Below are 25814 nucleotides of genomic sequence, written 5' to 3'. Positions count from 1 at the left end.
CGATGCAACAACATAATAAACTTTTTGGGGATGCAGGTTGGGATGTGAGGAGTGAGGGACACGGCTTAGAACGGGCGTGTCGCCTTCTGTCCTGCCAGTGTTGGCAGGACATGAATTAAAATGTCGAACTCGGACTTCATTTTAAGGACATGTCGGCCAGGGGTGTAGAGCTATATTTGTTTAAGCACCGGATCGGCAAAATAGGAGACTCTGTGCACCAGTCTGCCTTGATCCATGTATTAATGTCTGTGACACTCACAGTATCTGCTGCCCACAGCTGTTTTATAGAAGGAAAACCTCCTTCACTTCATGAAATCTCTGCAGCACCAGGAGGGTTAACTCAGTCTCTGAGAAGAGGAGCGCGCAGTGCACCGCCTTCGCTGTGTTTACCTTCAGAATCATAAGGCTAAAGGGCGACCGCAGGCTGATGTGTTTTAACCACACACATCTCTACACACACACGACTTAAACGCAGACTTTTGTTCCTCCATGTTTCGTTGTTATTGTTTCGCTGAGCGGACCCGCCCCTTTTTTTTCAAACGCTCCCTTTTTTGGTCCATCTGCGGTGGTAAAAGTTTTTGTGCGCTGTGATGATTCGGCTGTACTTTTAATAATGAATATTAAATGTTGTGAGGAAATCTTTCCACCAATAATTCCAATAAGTAATCCAAAATGTATTCACTTCAGGTTTACGAAAGTAACTGTAATCAGATTACTCGTTTTTCAAATGTAACGCGAGCTGAATACAGTTACTTGATTTTTGTATTCTGATTACGTAACGCCGTTACTTGTATTCCGTTACAACCCAACCCTGCTTATGTTGAAGTGTGAATGTTTGAAGCTACTGACCCAGAATCAGCACTTTAGTAACAGGCTGAGGGGGAATAGAGGGGAATGGGGCTAGAATGGGCGATCTGTTTGGTATTTTGAGCAAAACACTTCATAGACATGTTTCTTATATATCTTACACCTATAATATATGCCTAAGAATAGTATAATAGGAGACCTTTAAAGTAACACACTGATTTTCAGACCTGCTTACCATTCCATTTTGTCACTACCGAAACGATCATGTCAATTACCAAAGCGTAACCATATGTTTCGGTAGTGACGATTCTAGCTAAAATTGAGCATAACAAAAGAATGCTAGCAAGTACATGGCTAGCATACACGTCACATACAAACCTAATACTTTGCATAGAACCCCGAAAAAGTTAACTTAATTGAAGATAATATGTGTTCGGTAGTGACAATTCTTAAGGTTACACGCCGATTTTTTGATTTTGGAACAGATTTATATCAAAAGTATGGGATATAAGTATGGGATATATATACTTGCCATTCAGCCATGAGGGACTGGGATGCAGTGTCACTGTCTAGTCAAAAATGCAGGGGTCTTGCTAAAAACCAGGCTCAGCCATTGGACTGAAACCCCTTGTGTTTCGGTAGTGACATGAAAACTGGGGACATGATTTTTTTAAGTATAGTTTTTTTTATAAAAAAAGGATACCCACAATAAATCTAAATATTCCAACTTCTGTTTGAATGTAATCATAAAGATCTTCTAAATCCACCATTCAACAAAATAAAATAAAATGTTTTAAGTGTTATTTACAGAAATTGAAATGTAGATGTCAGGGTTAGGTACAGCTACTTCCCTATAGAAAGTACCCTATAAATGATGTTTTTGTATATATTAAGCTTATCACCATCTAATGTAATGCCTTGTGTTTAAATAGACCATAACATATTCTTAGTAAATATCTATGTCTGAATCCTTAATTGTTTTGTTCAATAGTTTTTCTTGTTGTGGGACTGCACTTTGTACTAATTCGGTAGAATGTCCCAAATATGGGTGGACCTCAAACCTTTACACTCATATTATCAGCGGCTGGAAATCAGAAGCAGACTTTCTTCTCTGATTCTCTGTGTTCTTATCAGCCGCCTGCTGCTTCTCACTCCTTTCCTGTCATGCTGTGGTAGCTCGAGGTGCTGACGGTGCAGCTGCACTCCTCTCCACTTCAACTTTTTGTGTGTGTGTGTGTGTGTGTGTGTGTGTGTGTGTGTGTGTGTGTGTGTGTGTGTGTGTGTGTGTGTGTGTGTGTGTGTGTGTGTGTGTGTGTGTGTGTGTGTGTGTGTGTGTGTGTGTGTGTGTGTGTGTGTGTGTGTGTGTGTGTGTGTGTGTGTGTGTGTGTGTGTGTGTGTGTGTGTGTGTGTGTGTGTGTGTGTGTGTGTGCGCAGACGTTTGAGCTATAATGATATCAGTCAGCATGAAGAACGAGCAGCTCAGCACAAATGAATTGATGTTGCAAACACAAGAAATGCTGCTGTCTTGTCTATTTGTTTGAACTGATGTTTTGCTACACTTCACATTACATACACACGGCCTAATAAAAACCGTGATAGTGGGATTTCCCTCATGTTCAAAAAAGATGAAAAGAGTAAAGAGATCAGATTATTTTGGTTTTAATGGGTGTATCTTTTAATGGCGTATCTAAAAATATCCTGCATCTGATTTTCACCCCCAAAATATAAACACTTTAAAAATATACAGGCTAACAAACAGCAACTAATGTTTATTTTCATTATTGACCATGATGGTGATTATATTTCTATATTAATTAGTATTTCTACAAATGATCACAAGACGACTTTGAAAAATGGCCATCAAATGTATTTTATTGACATATACCAAAACACAAGCTATTACAATTAGTCCACCAAGATGGAAGATTAAAGATTTAATAATAGACTAGTTGTTGAAGTTGTTAATAAAAAAATGCAACCAATTCCGGGTGTCAGCTTTTCAAATGCTTTATTCAACAACAATACAATTTGAACTGAATATCTTCAGGTTTATGTATGTATGTCGGCCAAAACAAGATAACCATTTTTCAAATTAGCCAGAAAATATTGTACAGATTTCCGAAAACGAGAATAATCCTTAGTTGCGGACATAGACTGGTCCCAGAGTAATACAATCCTGGCTCCAATATAAGTTACTGTGCACTGCCTAATAAAACCTACAAACTTGGTTAATAATTGATCTCCTCCCTGATACTCTTTGGAAGCTTGTCCTTTGCCGCTTGATTATTGTTTTTATGCAATAGTGCTGTTCAAGATCTGAATTCAGCCTTGTCACTGCTTCTGCTGAAGCCAAACGTGTTCAGAACAATCTCACGATATGCAAGGAATGAAGTTTTGTTCATAACTCAATCAGAAATGGTCCTGACAAGCAAAATATATCCGTTTGTATTCAGTTGGCCCTAAGACCAGTGTAGGTCTTTCTGTACTGGTCTTGGTTTGAGCTGGAAAAACAGGTTGGAAGAGCTGTGTGTGTGTGTGTGTGTGTGTGTGTGTGTGTGTGTGTGTGTGTGTGTGTGTGTGTGTGTGTGTGTGTGTGTGTGTGTGTGTGTGTGTGTGTGTGTGTGTGTGTGTGTGTGTGTGTGTGTGTGTGTGTGTGTGTGTGTGTGTGTGTGTGTGTGTGTGTGTGTGTGTGTGTGTGTGTGTGTGTGTGTGTGTGTGTGTGTGTGTGTGTGTGTGTGTGTGTGTGTGTATATATATATAAATATTTGCAGCCATGCGGTTTTGTTTCATCCCCGCACAGCGTGTACGTTTTGCAGTCGGTGGCTGGTCAGTGCTGCTGACATGTGGCTGCCCGGTTGTGTTTAGTGAGTGGGCGGTATGCGTGTGGCATTCCTTTCCCATACAGACTCATCGCTCTCCCCCCTCGGCCTTTTGTCGCCGATGTTTCATGTCAACAAACAAGCTGGCTCGCAGGCTGGTGAGGAAGAGCAGGAGGGCAGAGAAACACACTGGAAGGTCACCTGAATATCTGCGTGTTGTTTAATAAATGATTAAACGAAACAGAGGAAAGGAAATTATTCTTGACATATTAAAAGCTGCGAACGGGTAATCTACCGCCAGAACAGACTCCACGCGAAACTCTACCTGAACAAAAACAATAACATCAACCAGGAAACCAAAATCTGAACTGTTGAGGGTTTATTTCCTTGTAAATGTTGCTCCTGAAATCCAGCAGTGTTTAGTGACAAAGGTTAACGGTTTCTAGGTTCCTTTTTCTGCTTATTGTTCTTTTGTGCTTCTCACGTAGTTTGCTGTGTCCTAGTTTTAGAGAAAACCTGTGTGGTCATATGATAAACAAACCTTACAACACATAAATGACAAAGCTATCTACAGTACACGGTTAACAGATTGATAGATTTGGAGTTGAATTTAGCAACAACTTTCATTCATTTAAATGTTTTTTTGGACTATTGGGCGGATGATAAAAAGCAGTGTTATGACTTTACTCGTTGCTAAAGGATGATTTATAGTATTTCTTCACTGTTATCTGACATTTTATTGAACAAAATGATCAATCAATTGTCAATCAGATTTACTTATAATAAAAAGAATCCTGAGATTGTATTACTTGTGGGTAAAACAGGTTGTTATACATGTAGATGCCCAGAAACATAAATTACATAATTAAACACTTAAGATAAAGGCACTCAATGAGATAGGCAAGAAGAAAACAAAACCATAAAACTCAATACTTTATAAACTGAAATGTAACACTAGTGACCACTTCAAGTATTACAGTCATAAAGATATTGTCTGCTGCTGGCATGGTAACATGCTGCATTGGCATTGTTAAGAACACAAATGACTGTCCACTAAAATCATATACAGTATGTTTCTCATTTGTAGTTTGAGTACCAGTATTCCATCTGACATTGCCTTAATTTGTAGTAGTAGTGCGTCGTCCATTCATACTGTAGAAAAATTGATGGTGGTACAATCCCCGGTTCCTGGGCAACGATCTAAAGCCCCAGATGCTTCTGATGGTTCAGCCAGAATTTTGCACTTTCTAGCTTGCTAAAATGTACTTGTGAATGCACATTCTGATACAGCAACACAAATTCAGTTCATTGTAACATGTTGACTTCATTTTAGTTTTCAATTTCATCACTAAGAGTAAAGTTCAAGCCTGACAACATACACATATCCAAAAACAACGCTAAGCTGAGAGCAGTTAATACAAACATGAGTTTAATAAAGCGGGTTTATATAGAATGAGTCAAGGAGAACCGACGGCCATCACTGTAACCTCAGTCTGTAGAAATCCATTGCTCAGAATGATGGAGAAATGTTTAATCTCATGTCACGTCAGATTCTCAGCCTGCTACACTCACAGGAGCTGGAGGACTTTGTGTTGTTTTATTGTAGACTCAGCTCACAGGTCAGACACCAAATGATGAAGCAACCTGTACTTGGCTGAACTTCGTGTGTGTGTGTGTGTGTGTGTGTGTGTGTGTGTGTGTGTGTGTGTGTGTGTGTGTGTGTGTGTGTGTGTGTGTGTGTGTGTGTGTGTGTGTGTGTGTGTGTGTGTGTGTGTGTGTGTGTGTGTGTGTGTGTGTGTGTGTGTGTGTGTGTGTGTGTGTGTGTGTGTGTGTGTGTGTGTGTGTGTGTGTGTGTGTGTGTGTGTGTGTGTGTGTGTGTGTGTGTGTGTGTGTGTGTGTGTGTGTGTGTGTGTGTGCGGTCTGAAGGAGTCAATAGATAAGTATGTCCCCCGGGGGTCCTACTTCCTCTGAAATATTGACTCAGCACCATAGGGAGAGGGCTTACTCACACACACAGAGCCTTTTCCATTACACAATGTCTATTTTGGTTGCTACAGTGATCTCGCATGGAATGAACACTGATCAGTTAATGAACGTACTCAAGAGGCTTTATTACTGCGGGACATTGTTGACTAATGTTCTCCATCCTGGAAAAATAACATTAAAGGTCACATGCCAACATAATATCACTCTTCTCTTATAATGAAACACGTTGTTGGGACTCGGAGATGAAGGGATAAGTCAATGGGCTATTACTGATGGAGATCTGTTATGTGCTACAGGTGTCTTAGGTTACTCTTTTTCAAGATGTTTAAGAAATTATTTCAGAGTCTTTTAGGCCCATTGATAAAAGTTATTTGCTGTTACCTGTCCCATGCCTTTTGAGTATTTTTGAAAGAAACCTAATGTTCATCTTCCTGACAAAGAGGATACAACTGATTTGTTGGCCATTTGAGTAGTTAAGTGAATTCGTGTATTTTGCTCCTCTGGTTGGTGTGCACTGTTCCCAAATATGGCGTTCCAACAGTCAAACTTTTCCTATAAATTGGGTATAACCAAACTGACTGATCCTAATGATTCTGTATGACTACATGGTGTCAATATGTGAGCAAAAGCGTCCAAGAGAAACTCAATTTCCACCTGGTCCTGTCTCGATACTTCTGGAGACATCAGCTACATGTGCGGCAGGTTGTCGCAGGATTAGAGCTTTTAATGGATAACACTTTTAAACGAAGAGGTGATTCGCGTGAAACTAAGACTTTTGTGGACTTTGTAATACATTTTAAAATTCAGTTTTCTTTTTGTTAAAATTCACCAAAATTGCAGTGGCTTTTGTGGGGCTCAGAACGGAATCTATGCTGTTTCAGATGTAATTTCATTTGCAGAAACAAAGCTCTACACCGGATATTTTATATGAAAACAGCATCAGGGCGGACAGTTGTAAATATATGAGGGGTTGACTGAATCTTCATGATGTCCCTGGGATGCTTGATGGTACGTTTATAACATGGGGAAGTGATTGTCGCATTCAAAATAAACCGTCCATTAATCCTCGGGTTGGCGGTTCTATCCCTGAGTCCTCTCTCCACGTTGACGTGTTCATGACTAAGAAATGGATCCCTATGTTAAGCTTTAACAGTGAGTTGATTAAACAAATGGTACAAGCCATTCACTGAGTATAAAATACCAACATGTTGCTGTTGTTCACAACTTTTTAAACGTAAAGGTAGGATGTCCTTGGTTCTTTTTCTTGTAAACAACTCTTTGTCAGACACAATAAGCTGCTTACAAAACGCCAGTCTATGGTGGGAACTTGTGAAAAGCACTTTTCACTTTGTCAGATTGTATAGACTAAATCATGAAGGATAAAGGAACTTAATAATTAGCCATCATTCCGTGATAACAAAAAATTGGGACCATTTTACAACGATGAATATCCGGTTTAGCTGCTTCCTCTCAGGCGTCTAGACTAAACATAAATACACGTTCATCATCCGCCCGACCCGACACCTCATGTCGTGATATCACAGACTCTATCAGAGAAGCCGACCTTGTGGGAAATGGATTCAAAGCTGAGAATGTGTGAGGAGTGTGTTGTTGTCCCTGTGCCAGCAGGCAGACATCAAGGACACACACACAAGCCACAAAGACGAAACACTTCTAGCCTTTGGTCTTCTTTTAATTGCTCTTTGGAAAGCTCATTGATCCGCTGCTCTCCTTTTGACATCAAAGGCAATCAAAGGACCCTTTTATGATTTCTCACTCCCCCATACATTTTCCCCTTTATTCTTTATCAGAACTTGACAGCATGTGGATTGGAAACAATGATCATTTATAGTGTCTATATCACTGTATGCTATATCTAGGAATCAGAGGGTCTTACATTTCCTTTTTTTCAAATCTTAATGACGTGCGAGCCTGAAAATATTTGTACGTTAAAGCAGTTGCTCCACCCATATGTTTGTCTGGGTGGAAGAGAGGAAATAATCCACTAGGGGTATCGTGCCCCGGTGGTGTCATTATTCATTTAGAGCCTTGCCGGGACTCTCTCTCACTTAGAACACTTCAGAAAGGTGTGTGTTCTTGGTGTACATTGGTGTGTGTGTTCTTTAAGTTGTACAGTACCGCTCAAGGCCAAAGTCCAGACCCCACCCCAACTGAAACGACCTGTACACATTAACAGGCTATTTGTGGTGGAGCAGAGGAGGGGGGGGTTAATGTTAGAGCAAGCTAATCCAACATGATATGATTGTTTGTAATGACGGAGGGGCTCGGCCAGCTTTGTGTCTCAATCAGCTCCATGAGTCCTCTGACATGTGGATAAGGCCAAGAGCTGTGATGTGATCAATTCAACGTCAGTCTTACATAAACTAAAATAACAACGAATAGATCGCAAAGACACAGTTGACAATAGAACAACAGCAAGGGCTCTGACATGATTTGCTGGAAGATCACAACCTTTAGGCACAAGCATTTATTTGTATTGCATTAAGACAATATTGAAGCTGGGCGTTATAGCCACAATCTTCTATCCCAATATAGATCTTTTGATATTTCAGTTACAATACATATCATGATGTAGCATGTTGTTTGGTGATCCAAAAATAGTCTTCTTGACAAATAATTTGTATTTTCTAATTTAATCAAAAACTTAAGTATAACATGAACATAATAGTTTGAAGAAAAATCATAAAGAAAAATAAATACTACATGCAAGCACACAAAGAAAGGGATGAGACAAATGAAGACAATAGTTAGATGTTCCCTACACTAGGGTTCCTTCCTATGAATGAAATATGTTTGTGAAAGAAAGCAGGAACCACTACTCACAATTGATTTGAACCAACATTTGGGTTTCGAGGGGACCTTCACTTATAATTTTCATCATTATGATATCTGGAGCACTATTGCATTCTGGAGTAAAGGAGCTTAACGTTTGGACAAGTGTTGGAGTCCAATTTGTTAATAGCAATGAACTGAGTGGTAATGTAAAGTGTGATGTAAAAATAAAACTTCAAATAAGATTCCCTAAATCCCATCGGTCCTTCTGGGAAACTAAGTAAGTTATCGCTGCTTATTTTCCACTTGGAAGATGTCACAGTGTACCGTAGTATCTACATACTGTATATGATTTTATTTTGATATAGGCTTATTTGACTGAAAGACAACAATTTATCATATCAAATGATCGGCCAACACTATGTTGTAGCGTTTGGTACTGTTTAAATCTGCCTTTGTTACCTAGCTCTGCTTTGATCCCATTGGCTGCTGTTTATAGGATTGGTGGCTCAATATCGGTGCTGTATGTGTTGCAGCAGCTAAATAAAACCAGCCACCTCAACCTGGGGTTTCGTTCCGATAATCCAAAAATCAGCTCCTAAATTCTAACCCTATCTCCTATCCCTTGACCTCTGAGTGAAACGTCACGGGGTTAAGGGATAGTGGATAGGAGAATTCAAAAGGACTTAGGAGAAGAGACTGCGGTACTTTAGAGAATCCGAATGCACTTTCACTATCTGACGTGTTTATGATGCGCCAGCGGACGTCATTGTGTGTGTCTGCTGCTGTGGTGAAACTATGGAAACTACAGTGTTCTATACAACGGACTACATGGATGTTTAATAAGAACGAGGGACTCATCTAGAGACTCTGCACCGTGCTCTGATGCTGTTGTTTTATGCTTTATGAACGTGGACAACAGAGAAACATATTCTTCATCACCAAAGTTGTAATTGAAATAAAAAAGGAAAGTGAAATTTATGCTCGTCACCCCTCCGGTCCACATTAATACAAATGATCCCAATACGTATGATTGTATGAAAATATCTTAAAATCAATACAAATGTATTTATTATAAACGTTAGTCCTTAACACCTATCACTGTGTATATCACCATTCAAATATCTTTTAAAAGTTGAACAAACCCCACACAGCTCAGTGAAATGTTGACTTTATTTGATCATTTCAGTAAAAACTAACCCTCATATTTCGCTTTTTGATCATAATACTGATGAACGTTCAAAACAAAGCACTTTGGCAACTTACCACATACGTTTTAAAATGCTTAATAAGCACCGTAACTTTCATGATATAATTTCTCCGTCATAATCGTTTGTTTCCGTGAACGGCCGACTGTTGTGTGACGCTGCGGCTGCAATGCATTGTGGGGCAGCATTTTCTCCTCTCCTTTCGTCAAGGGAGGTCCAGTGGTTCCTAAGCTAAAGGAGGTTACAAAGGAAGTTTGAAACCTCCTTTCCTTTCATTTGGAGAATTGGAACGGCACTTAACATGGCTGCCACTGACGTACTTCCGGGTCATTTCACTTGGTTAGGAAGGTTCCAAAGCTAAATGGACTATTGGAACGCAACCCGGGTCTTTATCGGTTCAATGAAGGAAACAATGGAGGATCACATAAAACATAAGCAGGAATTGATATCCCAATCAATGCGGTGATTTGTGCATTAGATTCCATTATTTATTCATATATGCTTAATCTGCTTCACCTGTTTCACAAGACAGAGATCCATACCCACATATCTGCGTTTTGGCAGACAAAATGCATTGTACAAGAAAGCAACACCATTAAAAAACACTCTATTCTGCATATTAATATGTGTATCTAAAACAGAGAGTTTATTTGTTGTCTATTTTATAATGCTGTCAAAATGAACGCGTTAACGGCGGTAATTCATTTTTTGAATTAATTGCATTAAAATATTTAACGCATTTAACGCATGTGCAGAATGGCCCGCCCCATACATCCCACCAGTGGCAACGCCAGGGTATGGCTGGGGTAGGCTATATGGGATTAGTTTTGTATCATAAAGATAAAGCAACACTTTCTCAGAATAAAGCAAAACTATGAGTTTAAAAGAAAAAAAAACTAAGTCAAGCAAAATAAAATACATTTCAAAAATAAAACTATAAGTTGCAAACAAATCATTTGTGTAATCATGTAAACTATAAGTATTTTTTCTTTGTTTTAACATAGGTTTTTGTTTGCAGTTCTTGTTTCTTCTTTCTCAATGATCAGACTTTTGCTCTCGCTGCAGCTTTCTCGTTTGCGCTCCCTCATTTTTTGTTTGAGAATTTGACACAAACATCCCAGGTGGGTGGGACTTTCAGGGGTGTGTCCCCATTGGCTACTCAGTTTTTGAGTGACATCCCACTACACCGCAGATCATACAGTACAACTCATGCAGCAAACTCCGGAGTCCACTCGGCCACGTTAGTGTTGGTGTCTCCTGGGGAGTTTTCATGAACATATCGGACTTCTCTTATGGATTGCTGTGCATTATACTTGTGATGTGTGGTTCATACTTTATTCCAACTTTAAATATTTTAATACCTGAACACACTGCTGCTGTTAAATAATTTCCCAATTTGGGATTGATAAAGTGTCTGTCTGTCTATTTATTAGATTAAAAAAACACATCTATGTATTTTCAAGCTAAAGGTGATACACAATATAAACTGTATACTATTATTTTTCAAAGACATGTTACATTTCAAAAGCATATATTCCTATGTTTAGGACAAACAATTAAAGGCTGCTTTAATTTAACAAATTCTACAATATAAGGCTGCATACCAACACAATTAGGAACATGCTCACATTTTACTATGTTGATCTTAAGAACTGAAGCATTCATACACAATGGATAAAACCGGTGTTGTTTCATTCTATATCCTGTGAGAAAATGATATACATTTAGCATTAAAAATTCGACATACTATTCCTAGCCTGAGGAAGATATGAATAATCAACAGATTTGAATGGAATCTCTAACATTTTCATATAGAATAAAGACAAAAGAGTGATTATACAAATTATATTTATTGAAATTTGAACCGAAGATGAAGTCTCAAAGAATGTTTTAAATAAAAGGACATAAAACTAAAAGGTGGATAATAATAAAATATATTAAATGTATATGTAAAGACATTTGGTCAAATGAAATGACACTGAGCAAGTGATAACAGTAACGCCCAGCGTGGATGAAGCTGGTGCTGGTCTTTCTTCATGCCCCCCCTTCCGTGCTGTCCCCTCAGAGGAAGTGGGAAAACGGGATAAGACTCTGGACACCACGCTGTCTCAATGATCCACTGTTAATATTAGAGGAAAATAAATGTTTTAGGAAATTAAAAATATGAAGTTAAAAAATAAAACAAAGCTCAGGGACAGTCATGGACGGTAGGTTTTCCTACAAAGTTAACTCAGCCTCCATTGATTTGCATATCAAATTAGCGTGTTAATAAAATAAGCTATCATGGCTTATACTTGCATATTTAAACAGAATCATGAAAGCCTGTCGGTAGAGTCAGGCACACGAGTCAGTTTGAGTGTGTGCGCCGGTGTCTGAACGCTCACTCACTACTAGCTTTGTAGCTAACTGTTAGGCTACTTAGCTTGCATTGTTATGGATCTAAAGGTAGTAAAAGCTAACTTTCATAGCACAGCTTTACTTCTCACTTACCACAATAAAGAAACAGACCGTATAGTACAGCACAAACAACACAAATGATCAATACTTACATATATTTTCACTTGTAGTATTATAATAATTGAAATACTGGTTCTTCTGGGGGTGTTCTATCCACGCTCAGGCAGCCACCGCACGGCAGCTGCCTGCACAATCGCTGGAGGACTGTGCTGTCACTCAAAAACTGAGTAGCCAATGGGGACACACCCCTGAAAGTCCCGCCCACCTGGGAGGTTTGCTTCAGAATCTCAAACAAAAAATGAGGGAACGCAAAAGAGAAAGCTGAAGCGAGAGCAAAAGTCTGATCATTGAGAAAGAAGAAACAAGAACTGCAAACAAAAACCTATGTTAAAACAAAGAAAAAATACTTATAGTTTACATGATTACACAAATGATTTGTTCGCAACCCTACGGACAGATCATGCAGACTGTGTGGGGCCTCACCTTGTGGAGGGGACTACACCTTGCGGAGTGGGGCCTCATCTGAGGCGCACCTATGCCCTTATGTGGCGCAATTAGGGTGGCGCGGCACGGTTTCGCAGCTGCGAGGCTCCACTAGCACTCATCAAATAACTGTGCGTGGGGCCTCAAATTGGCCCCTGGCCCTGGTTATTCTTGAAAATACTTCATCTGCAATATCTTTTTGGGCCGTAAATCAATATACTTATGTTATTATAATGTAATTTTAAGTCTGCACATCTTTATTTATAATTTTTTCAAAATGTACATCGCTTCAGTTCAAACCCTGAACGCATACTGTCCACCTGAGTGGACATATACAAATATCTTTGAAAAAACTAGATTAAAAAAATAATAAGTTCAAATCTTGTTTTTCCTGCCCCAAGAGCAATAATAACACTTGGTAAAAAAATCCTGACTGAGGCTTTCATAATTCATGCATGAAAGGGTTTAAAGTAAGCAAAATAAAGTCCGCCAACTCGCGCCGAGAATTGCTCGGACAGCAGTTAGTAAGATTGATTTCAGTAGCCGCTTGTCTGGAAATACCGAAGACCAGAAACGGTTTTGAAAACTTTTGTCACGTAGTGATCGTCTTCTCAATAGAACATCTTTGATAATGTCTTCTGGCCAATCAGAATCAAGATAACGGCTTGGTGTTGTTGCAAGAAGTCCCGACGGAGAATACTTGTGCTGTAGTACAGGGGTGCACATAACTGGTACGCAGGTTATGTGCGTAATCTGAAATGCGTACCGTCACTTGTGTCACAAAGCGCATTTGCGTACCGACGTACTTGTGAAGCTTTTCCAGAAGGCGGTTAGATCACCGGAGGACAGAGTCGGTCTCCGTGTGCACAGACAGGGCTGCTGTTAACGTCGGTCTGTACAACGGAATTGTGCCAAAACTACGCCAACCCGCTGCTGAGGGAGACTCAGAGGAATTTACCAATTAATTCATTAAAAATCCTACAATGTGATTTCCTGGATTATCTCCCCCCATTTTGTCTATCATAGTTGAGATATACATAGGATGAAAATTACAGGCCTCTCTCATCTTTTTAAGTGGGAGAACTTGCACAATTGGTGGCTGACTAAATACTTTTTTGCCCCACTGTACATAAAGAAATGGCATATTTTGGACATAGTTCGAATGGTGATTAATCATGATTAATTAATTTTTAAGCTGTGATTAATCTGATTAAAATTGTTAATCGTTTGACAGCCCTACTATTTTATCATTATGCTTTACTGTAGCATTTAACAGTCTGAGTGCTTGAATTCAAGTGCTGCACAAAAAAGACAAAGCCTTAAAGGCCATGTAATGCATCTAACACAGGTGTTTTTTAACATGTAGTTTAGATATCACCAAAATAAAAATAAATAAAAATGTTTAAAGTTTCGTCATAATTAAATGACATATACGTTAAAAACCGATGTTGGTTCCGAAGTTTGCCGAGTACGCCCCCGATCACTCCCGAACGAGCGGTGACGTCACACGTGGCAAACATTGCCATTTGATCAAATCAGTCCAAATGGCAAGCAACGCGATAACTTCAGACAGCGACAGCGACAGCGATCATTCAAGCTCAGATTCGGTGGGTTATCTGGATTCAGTTACAGAAGTAGAGAGTGAACCAGCTAGCCTTTCACTTCAAGGCATCTTGCCTTATAAGTACGAGCCTCCTGCCCAGCAATCGAACAACGAGGCAGAAACTTTTGAAAGAGAAGCGGATTCCGCAGCCGGCGAGACTCGAGTCGGCAATACTGAATGGTAAATTCTGTTTTATTTAATTTGACCTGCACTAAATGTCGATCTTAATTTGTCATCTGTTCCTCACACGTCCGGCAGATATTGTTTTGTTTTTTAATGTTATGTACAATATTCAGGTGTACATGTCAATGCTGTGAAAGCATGCCCACTGCAGATGAATGTGTATGCTGCAGAGAGATCTGGCAGGTGATGGAACAAATAGACAGTTTGCAACCTACTGACCAGATAGCAGAGTCCTGCATCGGGTCGGGTATCCGCGGGTACCCGACGGGTGACCCGCAAAAAAGGTGATTTGCGGGTGGTATTTTTTCAAACGCTTTTTTCCGGGTACGCTTCTGGGTAAAACAAAGATGATGCGGGTCCGGTTGCGGGTGTTGCATAATAAATATATTTAAACAATAATAATTTAGTTTAATGTTTAAATCCTCAGACCTCTCCTCCGCGGTACCGAGCATAATCATAACCTCTGCAGTGCATCTATCTGCTGCTGAGAGCACCACATTCTGAATGGCTGAGGTGAAGCTCTCTATAGCGGAGAATACAGCATTTTCAATAACTCTTCCTCAAGAGCGAAATCCAACGTCTGGGAGGCTTTTGGTGTCATCCTAGATGGAGAAAATAACCAACATCCCAGGCTTTTTGAGCCAAATATGCAACTGCGTGTGTTAATAATTGCACGTTGTCACTGCTTATATATATGCGGGTTCGGGTCGGGTTGCGGATCATGTGCCGGCGGGTCGGGTCGGGTTGCGGAACTAATTGGCAATATGTGCGGGTAGCGGGGCGGGTTCGGTACTGCACGTCACGGGTGCGGGGTGGGAGCGGGTCTTGAAAATCAGACCCGTGCAGGACTCTGCCAGATAGAAGACACCGACGAGAACCCAAGGTGCATTATTAGCCACCCAGGCTTTAGAGAAGGCTGTCTCAGTGTTTGGACACTGAAAATAGCGTATCTTCAATACAAACAACAACACAGAGCAGTTGATGGCCCACTACACCAGTAAGTAAATATTGATTGACCCAACTGCCTATTGCAGCTTTGCTTTCATATAATACTTTTAGTCGCTACAGATATGGTACACTTTTAAAGATACCATTAAACTCTTTCAAGCAGTCAAAAACAGCTTGGCTTTTATTTTTTCTGTGTATGCAAGTTCAATGTATGCTTGGGAAAAGAAACAACTACACATGTGAGGAAATATATAAGAGGTCTATGATTCTGTCAATTAGTCATGTATAACCTCATATTTATTTTGTACAAGTAAAATACAAATATCATGTTATAAGCCAATTTGTAACCATTGCTACATAATAGTACTACATAACATTTTATTTTTCTCCAAATATATTTATAATCTGTATACTTTTTTTTCATTAGGAAGTATCGATATACAGCTTATCGACAGTTTGTACGTTGGTGCTGGGGTGTACTCGGCCCAAAAATCAGAGTCCCGCTGCCTGCATGTGCTGTAACCGAGATACGGAAGACTTTCCCTGAACCGGGAGGCCGCTATCAGGGATTTCAATGGCCAAATCTGTAATTTGACATAAGTCATGCAGCTGAACTGGTTAAAATGGTTTCGCATGATGTAAATAATTTACAAAGTACATCATTTACAATATTATTTTTCCAAAGAAACATGTAAATATAACAACATTTTCCAAATCGCAAATTTGTAAGATTGTATTAATTTACTGTTTGATAAATAAAAAAGGGTTCTTTTGTTAATTTTTCACTTGTAACATTTTATCTTTATTGCAGTGTACATTAGTCTATTTTGGTATATGTGCGAGCCCACAAATAATTAAAAGTGGTAAAAATAATAAAGATATTCAGACGTAATTCATTTTTGGCCTTACTTATTTCACTTCAACTTTTATATATTTCAGTCACTAGGCAAGTTCACTGTACTCTGGTGACATTTAGCTCAAGCTGGCATAACACCTGTAGTAACTTAATTCTGACCCGAGTTTTGTGCACAATCTTCCAGCACCCATGATCAATGTTTATAGCAATCAGGAAACATTCACAGCTCACAACTACACATCGCTTCCCCATCATGAATTGTTAGATAAAAAAAGTTTAGCGAGGTCCGGTTACACATATGTTGAGCGAAAATAGCGGAAGGATACAAAACAAACAATCCAGACGAGGCTGGTGTTTGCCACGTGTGACGTCACACAGCTGGGTTAATGGCTGGCAAGCTTTTCGCTACCGGAGCGGAATAACACGGGAAAGTGGCACACATTTCATGTTATTTGGGGGGTATTTATGGAAAGAATCATTGATGTTGATATGTCAAATGAAACAGTGGAAAGTGATGAAGCGATTTATTAACACAGAATAACATTTATTTTGGACATTACATGGACTTTAACAGTTTGTTTTTCTTAAGAAAAGAAGCAGACAGAAATAATGTCTATATTTAGCTACTAAGACTCTTTACAGATCACATTTTTATTCAAAACGCTCCAATATATTCAGTCCTGCTCATCTCTTTGCAGCGTTGCCCTGAGGACCCATTCGAAGGAAGTGACAGCTACCACAGTGTTAACAGGACATCTCTTTATATGTATGGTGCATTTCTTCCACCAACTGTTGCAGCTGCACATCACATTGCCCTCATGCTTGTGGCGTTTGTATGTGTATACAGAGGATTTAAAAAGTCCTGATCAGACCCGGCAGCAGGACTTAATCCATGTGGAGGCATTTGATTTGTTAGGGCGTGCCCAAGGTCCAAATAATAGGTTGCGCTGGCCCATCACTGAATTGCTCTTGCTGATTAATTAGAATCAATCTCCTATCTTTATGTAGCATCTAGAATCTCACTTACCTGAAACCAACGACGCACTTTTCCGGGACATTACTGATATGTGGACTTGGTTTCGGCCCAGCAGAGCAATATAGAAGCAACAACTCAACATTCTGGATACATTTCTTTGCAAACAAGCTCAATTTTGATGAGTTCTGGCTACTCATTTTCATGCATAGAACTTGTCTCAAGCATTAAAAATGTAAATGTGTAACATTACCGCAAACATGCATGTTTATTTTAAAGGTGAAATATGAGTTGTGATTTAAAAATATTAAATCTCTGCCAAATCTTCTCTTCTGCCTGTGTGTCACTCAGGTCTGACCACCACACACACACACACACACACACACACACACACACACACACACACACACACACGCACACACACACACACACACACACACACACACACACACACACACACACACACACACACACACACACACACACACACACACACACACACACACACACACACACACACACACACACACACACACATATGCGCGCGCGCACACACACACACACACACACACACACACACACACACACACACACACACACAGTTAATTTAAAGACCTGCGCTTTGTCTGGCAGGCTGTTATGTGACGACGATTTTTTTTCACTTGATTGCTTGGATGTATTAATGAAAAGAAAATAACACTAATGATCATTTTTCTTCCACTTTAGGAAAATCCCACCTGGCCATCGTCCAGAAGGTGAACAACGAGGGGGAGGGAGATCCTTTCTACGAGGTGTTGGGGCTGGTCACCCTCGAAGACGTCATCGAAGAGATTATCAAATCAGAGATTCTGGATGAATCGGATCTTTACAGTGAGTTTGGTATTTTTTTCTAAATGGTGTCTTTAATGTCTTTACAGATCATTTTCATCAACATCTTTATTATACTTGGGTTCAAAAGTTTAGTTTCTGCTGTTATCTTGAGAGGTTTTGTTCATACGTACAAACAGTTAAATTCAGATGCTGAATGTCATTATAATAAGATTTAAAGTCTCTGTTTAGTCCATTCCCCCCAGTGTTGCTACAGATGAACATACTGTGGAAATTAGTTTTCCAGTCCAGAAAAGAGTAAGAGACCCCCAGTCAATGCTGATTGTTTTGCACTTTCGTCGATCTCTTGGAACCATTGTTCAGCATTTTATCTTGTTTCCATGTACAAATACTTCATACAAACTAATAAGTACTAAATAATACTAAAAAATGTATGAATATATTACTATATAATATGCTTTTGTTGCAGAGATTCCAATTGTAAGTTTTCACCGCTTTTTATCAGTGAATTTAATTATTTAAATTACTTTGTTTTGATATCTTGGGAATTGAACAGATTATTTTCTATCACAGGATCAAGCAATAAGCGGCTCCTGTTGTTGCTTCACAGAACAGCTGATATGATTTTTACAATGCTGTTTAGCTGCTGTAAAACATCTGTACAGCATGGCCTCGCTTTGCTGATTGCTAAACAGTTTTGAACTTTCGACTGAACATTGACTTAATGAACGCGTTTGTCTGTTACTTCTCAGCTGATAACCGCAACAGGAAAAAAGTGGCGCCCAATAAAAACAAGATAGACTTCTCCGCCTTCAAGAACGAGAGTGAATCAAAAGTGAAGTGCTCTCCTCAGCTGCTGCTGGCCGCACATCGCTTCCTGGCTACAGGTGAGGAACGGACTTATACAAGCATGAGCATACACAATCATCACAGTGACAAACACACAACCACAATATCTTTTATAACATTTAACAGTTGAAATATGCACTTCATATAGTAACTTTTATTGAATTGATTTCCTATTATTCAGCTTGATAACTCTATTTCACATATTCTTCTTGTCTAACAGCTTCAGTTACTTTTCAGATTAAGTTTTCCCCCGCACCCCTCTAGTGATAAACATGTATATCAAAATGTATTCATTTTTAATGTTTATGATGAACTCAGGAATTCTTCATCGACATCATTCTTATCTAGCAAATAATCCTCTTTAAGCCTCTTGAAGCCTCTTGGTTCAGTTGAAGTGCATCGTCACAAAGATGAAAACAAGACTTTTTCTCTGAGAAATTCATCAAAGTTGGCTTTTTAGAGATCTGTAGTTCTCACAGGATTGGACACATCTACAAACAAATGATGAATTTATAGAATATGATGCATTGCTGTAGATTACATCACCACAATAGGTAAAACATTTGTTAAAATTAGCATCAATTTAAAGGTGGGGTTGGTAATTTTGGAGAAACCAGCTCGAGTGCGCTATAATTTGAAAATACACAACCGGAAAAAATCTGCCAATTCCTTACAGAGCCCCTCCTCCAACACACAAGAACGCGCACATGACCAGTTTGTGCATAGATGGAAGGCTGACAGGCAGGTAGGCCATCCAGTTATTTTAGCCGGGCCGGCTCAAATTATTGTTCGTGCTTTTTACAGTACCACGGCTTCCACAGATGACATTCTTTTATGGATTTGTTGTCAAAGCACTTAAGATATTTATTGCTATCAGGATGTTAAGAGAATTCCATGAAATATAACAAAAAGTTTATCTCGAGCCGGTTTCTCAAACTTACCTACCCCACCTTTAAACATCTACAACAATAATATATAAGTACAAATTAATGCAGCAGTAATGTTAATCCATAAAACATCATATATTACAAGCCAAACCTTTACTGCCCAATGACTCCTTTTACCTTTGATACGTTCACCTACTGATCGGACCATTTACTTCAGTTAAAGATGAGATTACTTCTTTCAACACTTAAAATATTGAAAGGATATTTAGCCATTGTATAAATATCCTCAGGATGTCAGGATGAATTCTGCCCTCCTGCCATCTGAGGTCTTCACATGCAGGGAGGAGTTTGACATTTGTTTGTCTACTCTGAAAGTATTTTTAAGATCCCTGCAGTGTCCCTGTCTGTGCTTACCGCTACAAGAACACTCAAGACTAATGCCAGCTGGATGTGGTGCATCGCCACTTCTTCAAATAATTTGAGAATGTGTTGCAATCCATCTGGTTAGCAAGCGTTTGCGGACATGATGTGCCAGGAGCAGTTAGCACTAGCTCTGCGGCTAGCATGACGTAGCACTTCCTTGTTTCACAGACACTGTGGTGGGGAAGTCTATTACCTCTGCAGGGATAACACCGCTGTCTGCTGACACGTTGCTGTTTCTTTGTCAGGAGGATGGGTTTCAGTTTTCTTTCTTGATTCAATACACAGGAATGGGATTCCCCCCTTTTTTATTTTGGTCCACGAAATTACTGTTTACCGGTTTCTTTACCTGTTTTTGTTCACATCAGTGATCATTACCCAGCTCTTATTTCACATCATGTCAAATTTCAGTTGCCTTTGATACCTGATACGGGATATTCAGACTATCACCAATCTTTAAGAGATTTATTCCAGTCAGGGAATTTAATATGCATAATGCCACCATTATGCTTCAATAACAGCAAGCCTCCTTCAGTCTGTGTTGCATTTTATGAGCTGATTTTTTGAAGATGTACTTGTTGACTTAATATTTAAATCATAGTGGAAGGAGTTTGTTTGCGTTTTTAGATGATGAATTACCACATGGGTTGTATATGCCTCACCTCTCACTGTGTGTCGCAGGGGGTTTTGTTTGCATGGCGGACTGCCTCATTGTTCTCAGTGTGGGTTGGGTTGAGGGCACTTAGGTTTGAGCTCTGATTGCAACAGCCTGGCCTGCGACAGTTTGGAATTGCATGTAAACCAAATACATTTCACAACCTGAGACTATGCACCATCATTAACATTTATGTAAATGTCTTAGTGTTAGCCAAAAGTTTAATAATCACCAGGTTGCCATTGGTATTCACGCAGATCAATATATCTAGAGAATAAAATATATTTGTATTATTTTCACTTTTTAAAACTTTTTTTCTATCTTTGAACAAATAATCAAGAGGGTCCTATTATGCTAATTTGGTTTTCCCTCTTCTGTAGTGTGTTATATAGGTTTTTGTTCATTTACATTTTTTGCAAAGGCTAAAATCCCCATGTTCCCTCCAGAGGGAGTTTCTCTTTTTTGCTCATTTCAATTTCTCAGAGGCCAGTGTGTCATCTTTAATTATATATTTATGTCTAACAATGTAAAACAAAACGTAAGTCAAGCATTTCAAAATTCTTCTCTCACACTTGAGCAAGCCATATTAGGATTCAATGTTGCAGTACTTATTTGTTATTTCTTTATAAGCCTAACATTGAGCTGATTTTCATTTGAATACATTTGATATTATTCTATGTAATGTAATGTCCATTTATGTCACAACAATAGATTCCTTGCAATACTTAATTCATTCAGTTTGTCAAGGCTAAATGTATAGCTTGAAATATGTAACCCTCTTCTGTTGAACCAACATAACGTACATTTTGGTATTATTATTTAGCATTGTAGAGGGCAATAAACTCAGACATGCATTTGTTATAATGAATTACTTATGATCAATAACTAGCCAGACGAGAACTTGGCTGATACTGCCAATGAATAAGCAAGTGCAGGAACATAAGATATTGTCCCGACAGCAAGGCTAACTGAGCTAACGGCTAACTAGAGAACAGCAGCTAATGTCAGCAGATCTTAGTAGGGGTAGGCGTTACGCTACTTTGTCGACACGTTTTTTTTGTATTTATATATATCAGAAAACTATGTAAATCACAGAGATCGAAGGCAGCCAAAGGAGATGTTTCACAAAAACATTGAACGTATCATTTAATATGCACATTGATCCATGATGTGTTTGTTGGAAGTAAGAAGGTAATTGGATCTCAAGTCAGTTCGGAAAAAAACATTTTTTTTTTGTGTAATGAAGTATATAAACCTCCCAAAAATGTATTTATGATCCTTTTTGGTTGTTTAGGACAGTAAAATAAGTGTACATTAATTCCCCTTTCACCTCAAAGAAAATTTTCTTCTTGTCTTCCTACAGAGGTGAGCTTGTTCAGCCCATCTCAGATCTCAGACAAGGTGCTGCTGCGGATCCTGCGCCACCCCGATGTGATCCAGGAGATCAAGTTCAGTGACAGTGACAAGCGCTCGCTCCATCACTACGTCTACCAGAGGAGCAAGCCCGTCGACTACTTTGTTCTCATCCTGCAGGTACGTGAAGACCGAGGGAAGAGGAGGGTGAAGCACGAGCTGGCTCTGTGACCGCTTGATGCTTCAGTGTGGGTGAAATATCAGCACACTGTTGTCTGATCTTCCAAAAGCCCTCAGAAAGGAGAGCAGGAACACTGGTAGATTATAACTCCCTCCCACACACTCACGTATACTCCAACACAAAGTAGGATAATATTTAGTTTTGTTTCAGCTCTGACAATATACTGTTCTCAAGTTCTCAAAAGTGAGTCAACTACAGAATTTTTTTTTGCATTCTTGTTTGTTTTGTTGATTTGTCTTCTGTGTGCAAATAGGCTCCTTCTTGTATGTTTTAAATTACACTGTTTTAGCAAAGTTCATACTACACTTTAAGAATTAGCAGCAAAATAATCTTAACACATGGTGCATTAGTAACTTTTCAGGAGCTCTTACATTTTTGTTGCTGGTTGCAACATCAGTTGTGCTTGACATAGTTTTGGGTAGATAAGAGGACAGAGTAATGGCTGCCACATCATTTAAAACATACAGGAAAAACCAACAGGACTTGATGTGGTCGTGCTGTCATGTAATCTGGCAGAACTCAATCTAGAAAATGCAGTTTGAGTAAAGCCTACTGATATTCTTTTCCCTCACCGTGCTGAACACATTGCGCCATATTAATGCCATATTCCCGTTGCTTCAGCCTGGAAACGAAGCTGTGAAGCTTAAATCTATGGGACTGACTCTTCCTCTTTCTTTCTTTGACAATTATCTCCACCTCTTCCCTTCTTCACCTGCCAGCCCATCCCCTCACAAAGTGCATATTGAGCTTAGCAGTATTGATCGGCCTGCCTTCTAGTTAAACGCTGAGCTACAGCTTGTGACAGATGGCAGTAGGCGATAATAATTATCTTAAAGTTTGTTCTTGAAATATATGTTAAGTCACTTTTGATTCCCGAATGAAGACACAAAGGTGATTGTGCTCACTGGAGGGAAGCTCTCAAGGATTACTACCTTACGCTTCTAAATGTAGTGTTACAATAGGATATGATGTAGTGTTACAATAGGATATGATGAAGGCCTGTGTCCATTCACAGGCACAATGCTTCGTTTTTTTAAATTATCCTCATTTTTGACGGAAGTTTGGGTTGACAAATGTTTTTTGAGAAAGGCCTAGGTTCAAAGTTTGGGCACTATAATATAATTCCTCTAATAGGCAAGGGAGTTTCCCTAAAAAACACCCGGAAACATAATCATCAAAACTATTCACCTTTGTGGCTTTGAACATATGTCAGTAAAGAAAACAATTAACATGATTGGTCTTTTAATTAGATTTGCTGCTTTGGTGTGGTATTTTCTATGTGTAAATGATGAATTTGGTTTGCTGCATGGTCCACAAAGAATGATAAGAAGAGACTCCCTTCCAATCTCTCATCAGACACTCCTCTTCTCCCTCAAATAAATTCTTCCTTGAAATGTTTTCAGAAGATAGACAAAGGCCTGCTGTTACAGAAATCACTGTTAAACAAAATAATATATTTCATGTATGGCAAAAGCAATCGGATGGAGAACAAAAGATTGGACTGTCTGGAAACAGATGTATTCTATATTTATGCAAAAGAAAGCACAGTGCAGGAATACATTGCATCCTATGTTTACAGCATGTTTAAATACATCTGTGTGTTGATATATAAACAACTGTTTAGAAGTCACAACTAATCCAAAGTCCATCAACTCCAGAAGGAGATTAGCCGGCTACTTTAAGAGCTTTAGCAACCAGGTTTGGTGGAGTGCCAGGCTGGAGTGATTAACCATGAAGGCATCCAAAAAATGAAAAATCTGTTTGTAGAATTTGTACTCACCTGAAAAAACCAAATGGCTGCTGTTGTTTTGAGTTTATTTGTGCTCTTTTACCAATCACTCACCCCATCATTTAAGAAAAACTGACCGACAAGTGTATTAAATATAGGAATAAAACTCCTAACTTAAGGTTAATGTTTATGCTTTTGATATTATAATACCAAACTTGAAAACAAATTTGATAAAAAGTATGCTCGTTTATTTGAATTGTAACCATGCAATACACTGTTACATTACATGTACCGTTTGAATCGTCCTTTTCCATTCATTCTTTGTTGTAAAACACTTATTGTATAAACAAGTATGTTTTCTAAGGATCTTTGCCCATTAGTTAAGTTTTTAGCTAGCTAATTTAACACATTTCCCATTGTAGGTTTTTGAAAGTAATGGATTTATTTGGCACATTAATGGTTATGTGCATATTTCTATCTGCATATGACATTGTGGTTAATAGAGTCTGAGTGGATACCAGAATGCTCCTCTGCTAGGTGTACATGCTTAGCAGTAGCTCAGTCTGTAGGAAATAGCGTGGGGACCAAAAATAAGGGGTGAGAACTGGTAGCTGTAGAGATGCCAGTTGCCGAGGTGTCTGTGAGCAAGGCATCGAACACCCAACTGTTTCCTGACCACTGGCAGCCCCTTTGCTCTGCCACCTCTCCTTAGTGCATGTCTGTCCTGAATATTAATAACTCCTCTATTTTCATGTTATTCCTTTGTCATACATTCCTATAGATGTTCTCTTAATTCCCACCTTGAATATTCCCAAATGTTTGCAGGCCTAGGTAGGAGCAAACACCCTTCCATTTAAACACTTGTCAAATCTGTCAGCAATGCAGCATGAGGGCACAACACACTTTTCTTTCTCGCTTTTACAACATTTTCGAGTCAATGCTGCCGCTACAGCTCCGCCTGTTAAAAGGCTTTCATGTGTGATTATAACTGCCGGCAACATTTAACGTTCAAATGTCACTTTCATTTAGACATAAATGTCATAATTTGAACAGATAGAAGCAGCCAGCAATTAATTTTGTAAGGTTTTTGCTCTTCACTAAATGATCCCTGTTATACAGTATAAGATGGTAGTGGAGGAGGAAGGATACCGTACTCACACACTTAGCATTGTACCTCCTTCTGCATGCTTACACACCCTCCAAACACACCAAACTCCCAGAGCACGCCTCCTGTCTCCTCTCTGTGTACATGTACACGTGCGCTCAAATCCCACAGGATGGGAAAATGACGATTCATTGTCTTAATCTCCGCTCTTTCACACACACTTATATCCCACACATCCTTTATGTCAATGTCACCAAACAGTCATTAGCCAGGTTCAGTAATCCAGGGGGATCATTTCCACTTTCTCCTCACAGTGAGATTTTCACAGTGGGGGGCCGGATATTTGTGAGGAGGTTGTGGAGACCCCACATGTGGAATAATCCGCTGAGACCTTTTTGGAAAGGGAGGAATTTAGTGTCAGCATGCCAGGGAGGGAATGTTCCACCGGAGGGAAAGATACTGTCAGAGCCAGTCATTGTGAAATGTTCTGGATGGTGAGTGCAGAAAAGCCTCTGGGTTTAAGTTGGATTTTAGGAGAAGTACATGTACTGATACCCTGCTTTTACTCAGGATGCTTTGCTTTCTGTCAAATGTTAAGATTGTTTACACAAAACAAGGTTTAGTTGAAGAC

General features: G+C 39.2%; 1 protein-coding gene across 3 annotated transcripts in view; it reads left to right on the top strand.

Moving 5' to 3' along the window:
• LOC307044142 (metal transporter CNNM4-like) overlaps positions 1-25814 on the top strand; it is a 61237-nt gene that overhangs the window by 13597 nt on the left and 21826 nt on the right. For all 3 annotated transcript variants that reach the window (XM_079689200.1, XM_079689201.1, XM_079689202.1), the window contains exons 2-4: positions 17843-17986; positions 18697-18831; positions 22119-22288. In XM_079689200.1, the coding sequence (XP_079545326.1) occupies positions 17843-17986; positions 18697-18831; positions 22119-22288 (449 nt within the window). The remainder of the gene's footprint in view (positions 1-17842; positions 17987-18696; positions 18832-22118; positions 22289-25814) is intronic.

Source organism: Notothenia rossii (assembly GCF_949606895.1).
Source record: "Notothenia rossii genome assembly, chromosome: 6".
NCBI lineage: Eukaryota > Metazoa > Chordata > Actinopteri > Perciformes > Nototheniidae > Notothenia > Notothenia rossii.
The sequence above is the reverse complement of the archived record's forward strand: the minus strand, read 5'-3'. Positions and strand labels throughout refer to the sequence as shown.